The sequence below is a fragment of the Pundamilia nyererei genome, unplaced genomic scaffold (genome assembly GCF_000239375.1).
Source record: "Pundamilia nyererei isolate P.nyererei 1_Seehausen unplaced genomic scaffold, PunNye1.0 scaffold00001, whole genome shotgun sequence".
Classification (NCBI taxonomy): domain Eukaryota; kingdom Metazoa; phylum Chordata; class Actinopteri; order Cichliformes; family Cichlidae; genus Pundamilia; species Pundamilia nyererei.
Window position 1 is genome coordinate 10060827 of NW_005187402.1, and position 9476 is coordinate 10070302.

At 42.4% G+C, this 9476-nt stretch overlaps 2 protein-coding genes across 2 annotated transcripts in view; both read right to left on the reverse strand.

The window, feature by feature from the left end:
• sfxn1 (sideroflexin 1) overlaps nucleotides 1–4350 on the reverse strand; it is a 10557-nt gene extending 6207 nt beyond the window's left edge. The window contains exons 1-6 of the mRNA XM_005719794.2: nucleotides 3999–4350; nucleotides 2112–2281; nucleotides 1848–2018; nucleotides 1447–1545; nucleotides 1253–1328; nucleotides 898–983 (exon numbers count right to left, since the gene is read on the reverse strand). Coding sequence (XP_005719851.1) covers nucleotides 898–983; nucleotides 1253–1328; nucleotides 1447–1545; nucleotides 1848–2018; nucleotides 2112–2275 — 596 coding nt within the window. The 5' untranslated portion in view covers nucleotides 2276–2281; nucleotides 3999–4350. The remainder of the gene's footprint in view (nucleotides 1–897; nucleotides 984–1252; nucleotides 1329–1446; nucleotides 1546–1847; nucleotides 2019–2111; nucleotides 2282–3998) is intronic.
• A 722-nt stretch (nucleotides 4351–5072) lies between these two features.
• LOC102199590 (serine/threonine-protein phosphatase 2A catalytic subunit alpha isoform-like) lies at nucleotides 5073–8777 on the reverse strand. The gene is made up of 7 exons (XM_005719795.1): nucleotides 8530–8777; nucleotides 7891–8100; nucleotides 7394–7567; nucleotides 7219–7308; nucleotides 6866–7027; nucleotides 6633–6751; nucleotides 5073–5727 (listed from the first exon to the last, which is right to left on the reverse strand). Exons 1-7 carry the CDS (start codon nucleotides 8629–8631, stop codon nucleotides 5655–5657), a joined length of 930 nt encoding a protein of 309 aa, XP_005719852.1. The 5' UTR covers nucleotides 8632–8777; the 3' UTR covers nucleotides 5073–5654.
• Between the last annotated feature and the right edge of the window lie 699 nt (nucleotides 8778–9476).

The following is a 9476-nucleotide window of genomic DNA, read 5'->3' on the forward strand; positions in this document are numbered from 1 at the left end:
TATCAAATGACAAAAATGGAATCTGAAAGTTTAAGGAAAATTCCCATTTCTTGTTCAACATATTCAGAAGGAAAGAAAATAAATGGCTCTTAAGTTTGAAGTTGCTGAGACGTTAAAGCAGGGTGACACCAAAGTAGCAGCACCTCACAATCACAGTGGATTTATAATCTGAAACTCTGATTGAATCCAAATAAAGAATCCATGCGGGCCCTTATCAGTGAACGACCTGCTGCAAGCATCCAGGAAATATTTCTGCTTTCCCTGCATTATTATTTTTTTCCAAAAAAGAGAAAAAAAGATGTTTTAACGATGCCTTTTACAATTAGAGACATCCCAAATGTGTGCGTTTCCAGGGAAAAGCTTTCTGGGCATTAATTACTGTTTTAATACCCATCCAGGAGCAGCGCTGTGAAAAAGAGCAACAGATAGAGGGAGAGACAATCAAAATAGCATTGTCCTTATAAAAACATGAAACAGCTCTGACTGCTTGATTATTCATTATCATTTCACTAAGGTGCAGTGTTCTCCATTTATAACTATTCCTGTATGACATTGAAGAAAGGAAAACAAATCATCAGAACATCAAAACAAGCTGAGCCCAGGGTTCAGTAACTTGATGTTCTGGTCATGGTTCGTAACCAACTTGGAGTTTGACACTATTAACACACATGAAACTTCTCTGCTCTCCTCAAGTTGTCAGTTCATTATAGCACAAAAGTACTGCAGTTAGGAGAACTCAGGACGATTTAAATAATGTCATCAAGCCAGTGTGTCGCTCCTCCTGTACCGGAGGTATGACACTGACTCTAATCAGTTCATCTTTGAGACCGAGCGAATCTTTAGTATAAATATTGCATTAAGAGTGGATGGACAGATGGACAGACCAGTGATCTTTACCTTTGTCGCATCAGCGGGATGTTGATACAGTTAGCAGCAGCTACAGCAGCAAATGGAACAAACCGTCCGATCAGCGGTGAAACGTGCTGCAGCGGGAGGAAAGGAGGAAGCTCAGATGTAAACATAGCTTGAAGAATTCACGCCAATATTTCAGATGCTTTACAGAAAGGCCTTTCTGCCGCAAAGTCCAAATAAAAGCTCGCATGACAACATGATTACTGAGCGTGATGCTCTAAACAACATGGGCTTTCAGTGAGAAACAATTCATGTGTGGCTAACTTCATACCAGCACACCCACATGTCTGAAGTCAAACCATTAATAGGAGATGTAGGATGGGGTTAGATGAACCGATACCTTTGTTAGTGCATTTAGTCCTAGAGCGGTGGCAACTGCCCCCGTGGTGGCAGACACATAAGCTGTGCCAAGCTGACTGCGAACAAAAGAGGCACCGGTCACGTCACACAAACAAAAACCACCATCCACACCAGCACTGTTAAATTAAGGGGTTAATATGTGCCGGCATCAGCGCCAAAGCAGCTGCCTCTTACCCGACGGTTATGGGAGCGTCACCACTCCTGTTGGTGTAATTCACTATTGCGTTGAAAGACTGATTGATCCACTGCCAGAACAGCACAGCAGGAGTTGTCCTGTAAATTGAAAATACAGTTTGAAATCATTAAAAATGTGCATTACTGGGTGTAAACAGATATTTGTACTCTCCTGTGTGGGAATGCCATCATCCCAACAAGCACCAATAACACTGGCTCCTTCTATAAGCAAAAACAGCAATGCTGCATGCACTACACCAGCCCTGTGAAACTTTAGCAGCAAAATTTAAACCAGCACGTGTGAATTTCCCTCGATGACATGCTCTGCTGCTTAAAAAGAAGCTATAATAGGCCTGGGTGTGGCTGTGACAGTCTGACAATTAACTCGCACATGATCTTACTTATAAAATGTCATCATGCATCCAGTGATCGTCATGTTCATTGGAACCTGTGCCGACATGCGGCCTATCAGGATCATCTTCTCTCCAGTGTCGGGATGGAAAGCTGAGTCAAAAACATACTTGGCTCTCCACAGTTCATCCTCCGTCAGCCCTGGAGAGACTATACCTTCCCTGCAAGACAGCGAGCGTGTAAAATCATATTTCTCGTTTTACACCGGCAGTGAGTTTACAGCCTGTTTCTGAAAAACTGGGCGGGCTGGTTACCTGTAATCGGTGATGATTTTGTGCGCGTGTGCTAGTTGTTCGTTTGTCAGGAGAATGTTCCTGGGATCTGTGACGGTGAAGAAATGTTTAGCCCGACCCACAAATGTGCTCTGGTCCCAGCGGGGCTCCTTGATGTTTATGGAAGTGGATAGCTCGGCTGCCATTTTTATCTGGGGAAACAAAATGTTACAGGCGCAATAAATGTATCCGATTTTGCACATGGTAATACTTATCATAGTCGTTTTCGTTTCCACACTTATATTCCTGGACTACAGCAGAGTGGCTGTGCATGAGTCACAGTTTGAAATAATCTTGGGCATTGATAAAATAGATGGATGAACTGCTACCGTGTCTCTGTTATATTTGAACCTTCAAAGTGGTTTCTACCACAAGTAGAATCACACACACAGACATGTACTATGACAAAGTGCTTTCAAACATTCTCACACACACTCTGATTAATGCATCTCGGGCAACTCGATGTTCAGTACCTTTTCCAAGGATGTGTCAACATGTGGACCGGAAAAGCTGGAAATTAATTCACCAGGGCCCTGCTCCAGCACTTAGTAGAGGAGTTAGCTCCCCTTCGGGCTTCATTTCTCTTGCAGACAAAAGTCAGCAAGGGAGGACTGGCGGAGCACAATGCTTCTTTTGCCACGCTGCTAATTCAGCATAATGTGACTAAGTGAGGGCTGACCTAACAGGAGGACTGCGAAACACCAAATTGCAACTGGGCACACACACCAACTCCCAGTCTGAAAAGCACCCTGCATGTATAGGACAGCTGGGAAAGTGGCATTTTTAACCAAAAAGTTACAAACTGAGTAAAGTCTGTGGCTTTATTTGCTGTAACTGGGTACTTACCTAAAACTTTATTATATTAATTAGTCTGAAAGCAGACAGAACTGGCTTGCAATGGAAAAACACCAGTGGATGGGGGTTTTTTGTGGATGTGCATGCAGCATGCTGTTCCAACCCAGCTTGATCTGGATTTGTTCTTTGCCTCAGATGAACAACTGTGAGAAGGCATGCAGCAGCAATGAACTCGAACTGAAGCATGGCTGCTGGATCGGCATTAAATAAGAAATCTGTGCAGTACAGAAAGCATGCTGTCGCTTTAAATTGAATTAAACTCAACGGGGGTTCTCACGAGATGTCAAAAAGCCTTCAGTGGCCCAATAAGACACAAAGTTACTGCTGGAAAGAGATTAAAGGGCACTTCCTGGCCTCAAACCCCCGAGTTAGGGTGAATAATATGATGCCAAATCAGTAATAAATGCGCTGTGAAAGGAGTGAAGTTTGTACCGACACGGCCTTTGATCCATAAACGCACAGCTGGTTCTGCCCTCAGTCTCAGCCAATCAACGGCGGCCTGCGTGGCTACACATTAACCTGCAACTCCTTACAATCAATTGTTATGTATCCCACATATTTTAACAGGGGTTAAAATATGTGGGATACATAGCCTGGTATGTGCTATAATACAAAACGCGGCTCTCTGTGCGTGGTCGCAGAGTAATAACATGCCCCCTGAATGGATACGGTTTGTTGTCCAACCCGACGTAGACCAGTTAAATCTGGACTGTAACTGGAGGTGTTTCTGTGATCTGAAGAAGAAAAAAGGCGCCAAAATCTTCCCCCAAAACAATGAAAATCAAGGTGCGACCGTTTTAAAAATGGCAAATTAGCCACTACATCTGTCCAGCCCGTTAATTGTCCAGCTGTGCGCCCCAGATTCAACTAGTATCAGCCTGCCACATCCACACACGAGCAGTGGGATCCCAAAGAGCAAAAAGCTGTCTGATCACTGCTTGACACGTCGGACACACAAGCGCACACGGCACAAAACTGTCGGTCCGTTTTGGGAAACGAGCACAGGTTACTTACTGCACTGTGGTCTCCGGAGGTCCGCAAGAGGAGTCCCTGAAAGGCTGCGGCCAGCTAATTTTCAATGCAGCAGTGTCAGCTCGGCCGGAGGTCGCACAGGAACCGCGAGGGGCTTCACCGACAAAATAAAAGCCTTGCCTCGCTTCTTACTAGGGAAAAACATCTTATAATGACAGGAAAAAAAACACGCAGTGTTGATCCAATCTTTCGCAAAGCAGCAGGAGCTGTGATCAGCAGTCTGAGGGGAGAAACTGAGCTGCAATCCGCCAAATCCTTTAAATCATGCTTTTATTTTCAGCACTACATCCGCCGGTGCTCTGTGAACTATCGCTACATTGATTTTACAGGCAGTAAATCAGAAATATCTGTTAAAACTTCGGAGGATTTCCACACATGCACGTGTAATAAGCGGATATTAATAGTGGTCCATGACGTGCATGAAAATTAAAGCAAACGACAGGTTATTTGGTTAATGTCAGAAATGCATAATAAAAAATAAAAGTAAAACATCACGCTGCAAACAACGTCCGACCTTTTTCCATGTTAAAAAAAAACTGTGCAAAAATCCTGTTTTAGAAATTAAATAAACAAGCAAAACAGATGTTAAAATGACCAGTTTACTGCAAATAGTCCACTCACAATAAAGCTCATTATCAGTGTCTGAGCTGATCACCTGCACCGATTTTGGGTGTCTGTTTCCATCTAGTGGTCACTCCTCGGGAATAATGTCATAAGCTGTACAAAAGGGGAAATAAATGACACAACAACTCCAGTTTTAATTTTTTTTTTATAGCTGTGAGTGCAAAACATTAAGTTATATTATTATTTTTATTTATTTTACATCTGATGTCATTTGTAGCAGTATTGCCTAGTTAAATGAAATACATTAACTCCCATCCCATATGGAAAAGAAATAGTAAAAACTTATATGTGATTACTCATGAAAGTGGCCACTTTCTCATTACTTTCATACATTGTTTTAGTAAGTATCCAAAACATACAAGTTTCATTATATAACCTTTCAAGGGATCTTATATCTGTTTTCACTCTTATATGCTTTTCATACAAGTTTCACACAAGACAGATACAAACTTTATAAGATTTATATATATCTTTTCCGTATGGGATATGAGACAGCAGAAAGAGAACTACTTACACTATAACGGGATATAAAAAGAACAAAGTTTGTCAGTGCCATGTGATAAAAATCAAATACAAAAGTGCAAAGAGAACATACTCGTTTCTATCATCTCACAAAATAAGCACTTTCGCTTCGGTTACAAAAAGAAAAGAGTTCACATTGTATGCACTGCAACCTTTTGTTTGAGGCCATGCCGAGTGAAAGATGCAGCGTATATACTGTATGTGGCGACACACTCTGCTTATCAACATCTAGTCGTTATTCTCAGCGTTAGTTCATTCATGTTTCCTGACAATCCAGCAGGTATTATGACAGTATTGTTCATAGTAGCAATCATTTCTAGCAATTAAAACATCATGCACAGAGAGGAAGGAGTTAAAAGGACGGTGGTGTTCATCTAGACGTTACAGTTTCCATTTTATTGTAATTATGGCACACATTTTCAGGGGAGAGGGATTGAATGCTTCTTTTCCCCAAGCCTCTGTGCAGCCCATTACCGTTCTCAGCAGTGATCTTTACAGGAAATAGTCCGGCGTACGCCGCGTCACGTGGGGCTCTCCTCTGCGTGGTGCAGGGTCAAACTGTAGGCTAAAACAAACAAAGGGCAGGGCTCTCGTCATCTCATAGACTGAATAATAAGGTTTATTTATTTAAGTCAGCAAAGTGAGATTAATTGTTTAGCCAGCTATGTCAACTTTAAAGTCAAGAGTTTCTGTGTCACAAAGGTAGCCTGGCTAAATCACCATGGTAACCTATGCTGAATGCTCAGCCTGGTCGAGAGCAAGTTATGTTCTATCGGCTGAAAGTGGCACATTTTCCCTGACTCTTTTATTTACAGTAAGTTTATTATAGATTGTTAAACTGCTGTTAAACTAAAACCACTGAATGAAGTGCAAACATTCCCGATGCATTACCACAGTAATGTACATGTAATTATTTATGCTGAATCCAGAATGCACACCAGGAATATTCGTTCAATGAATAACATTAATTTCATTAATTTGATCTGCCAACAAACTAAAGAGATTTCCCCGTCTCCTTCATTAGGCTATGAGACAGTAACCTTTAATGCTTAAATGGATCCAGTTTAAAGTGTTAGAGCTCTAATGTGCACCCATCACCTTAGAAATGAACAGACAGCAGCACTGAGACTGCACTCAGCCATAAAATTATTAACTTGAATTAAAATGTTTATTTTACTGCTCTGTGCACTAAATTGCTAGATTATGTTCTTTATAGACTAGTCATCACCACTTTATCATTATCATCTGATAGCATCGATGACTGAAGTAGGTAGCACTCACGGGGATCATTTTGTGAGGAAGAAGAGTCATATGACATAAGGGGTGACTTAACAGCGAAAGTTGATAACCAGGTGTTGCTGAGCCAGCTAAAGTAATGAAAGACTGGCTTTGTTGAACTTTGTATATAGCATCCCCCCCTCATTGCAAAAAGATATGTTTGCATTATTAGACATGACAAACTTTACTTACAAGGAGTATTTCAACGTGTCATCAAGCTCCATGATTGCTGCCTGGTTTCCACAACGATAGCAATAGTTTGGTGCACTGAAGATCGTCACTACATTGCGGTCGTGGCACCAGTTATAACCCTAAATCAAGACATCAGCTTCATGTTAGCTATTTTGTAGCCACTGACTGTGAAGGGTACATCTGACGAAGAAAAAAACTGAATTACTTGTAGTACACAAACAAAGTCAGAGTACCTCCATAACCAGCTGGTGGGCTCTTGAAACCAAAGTGAGACCGTTTGCGTGGTTGAATGTCTCAGAAATGTCCTGCCCGAAAGTGTAGCCAGCACCGCGTGGTGATATGCCCCAGCCACCGCGGTCATCAGGATCTGACCATAACAAGTCACACATTGGACCCTGAAAGGTGAAGGGAACGCCAGTGTTGTTTAGTGCAATTTCTATTCAGTAAAAAGAACAGAGTGAGCATACAGTGATTACCTACAGACTCCATGGTGAACTTTCTTGAATGCGTATGCTTACACTAAAGCAGTCAGCTGGGATATTTCCTAAATTAATCTCTAAAAAGCATTTACGTAATCTGTGTTTACCTCATGAGGAACCTCCTGCAGGCGATCCAGCGCTCTGATGTGTTCCAGTGTATCTATTGATGGGGATAATCCTCCATGTAGGCAGAATATCTTTCAAATAAGAAATATGAAATAAACAACACATAACAGCTCAGTGCACCTGTCCATCAGGTTGGGTCTGAAAACACAACATTACCTGGTTATCTACCAGCGCGGTAAGGGGAAGATAATCAAACAGATCTGTAAAGTACTTCCAAACGTTGGCATTTCCATATTTCCTCAAGCACTCGTCGTAAAAACCGTACACCTGCGTGATCTGTCTGCTCTCGTGGTTCCCTCTGAGAATTGTGATCCGTTCGCGGAACCTTACCTAAGAAGAAAAACACATTTGTAATAGAAGTTTGGTGCATCAATCCAAATATTGATACGGGTATCAGATCGAAACTAGCACAACAGGATGGATACTTTGCTTCTATCCTCTAAGGTCAGTAAATTTATAAACATTCATCTCAAAAATCATGACACACTGCTCTCCCCTCAATAAGATGCCTTTATACACTAAACGTATCAGTAATACTGGCTCTTTGTTTACTTGGAATTGCATCAATACCAAAATTTGCAGTTCTGCACAGTTTTACTTCATTAAAAAATTTAAGTCCATATCAATGTTAAGGTTACTTTTTTTTGAAATACCTTAAGAGAAACCAGAAGTGTAACAGTCTCCACAGAATAGTAGCCTCTGTCAACATAATCTCCCATGAAGAGGTAATTAGTGTCCGGAGATTTCCCTCCAATCTTAAACAGCTCCATCAGGTCGTGAAACTGTCCGTGGACATCTCCACACACTGTCACTGGGCATCTCACCTCCTGCACATTGGACTCTTTTGTCAAGATCTCCTTGGCCTACGCATGAGAACCAAGAAAACAGGTTAGCATGTACCAGAATGTGGTGCAGTTTGGGAGCCTGTGGAGTACACAAGTTATTAATAAGCCAGATTCCAATATTCCTGCTTTTAAAAAAAAATCTGATTATTAAAGAGTTTTCTTGTGTGCTTCTGTAAGTGCACTTTAGGACAAGCAGTGGGCGTAGGTAGGGAAAACATTCGCAGGCTTCCCACCACCATCATCTCGGCTTGTCTTAGAAATCCACAGCATGCAGCTACAGTCAAATGGTGTGCTCCTGTAAGGCCACATGCAGGAATATTGCCTGAGTCCAGGCAATATTTCTATTAAAGGAGCCATTCGGGGGGGCTATACGGGCTAAGCGTCGGCTAGCACTGCGGAAAGCTAATAATGTGGGGTACTAATATTAAGTCGCCTGGTAAACCTCACCTTTTCGCAGAGGACTTTGACCTGATTCTCTGTCAGCTGCTTGCACTCGTTCAGTTGTTCGATCCATCCGTCCAGCTCCTTGGTGAATGACTTGTCGTCCATGCCTGCTTTGCCGTCAGCTAGCGAGCCGACCAGCTGTAAAATTCCTCGGGAAAATATCTCGCTATTTCGTTACGTTTCGGTGTCTCTGCTACGCTACGTCGTACTGACTGGAGAGCTCTGGTGTATTCGCAGCTAGCGCGTGCATGTGCGTGTGCTCGCACGCGGGTGTGCTCCTATCCAGGGGCGGATAAGAAATTTTCTTAGGGTGGCATGGAAATCAAACGGGGTGGCAAAATCACAGCCATTTCTTTACACATGTGCAGGCAGTGGTGGTTTTTGATATGGGCGACATGGGTGGTTGCCCGGGGCGGCATCGTGGCGGGGGTGGCATCATGGCATCGGCAAAAAAAAGTTGCTTGCACCCATGCTGCCCCGACATCATGCCAGCGCATTTTGGGGATTGCATGGGAACCAATCGGAGTAAAGGCTGGGTTTCCTAGGTTGTGTGAAATCCCAGAAAAAAAAAACTATACAAGGTGTAGGTCTATTAGTTTCTGTTGTGGGGTTGGGTGTTGATACTGGAGATGCAAGATGGACAAGAAAAGGTCAAAGCCATCAGGTCCTTGGTTTATAAAAAAAATAGAGTAAAGAAGAGGAGAAATGAGCAAAAGATACAGGTAAGCAGATGTGTCTTTGGATAAAGGCAGGTATTATGTATCCTGAAACAAGATAACATTCATTAGTAGGGATTGGGAAAACTTTGTTAGCTACCTTTGTTAGCCACTTGGCTATGATAGTAAACAGTAGACAGACAGATGACACTGATGTGGCTTATTGACAGTGTTGGGACTAACGCGTTATTAAGTAACGCGTTACAGTAACTACGTTATTATTGTGGTAACGAG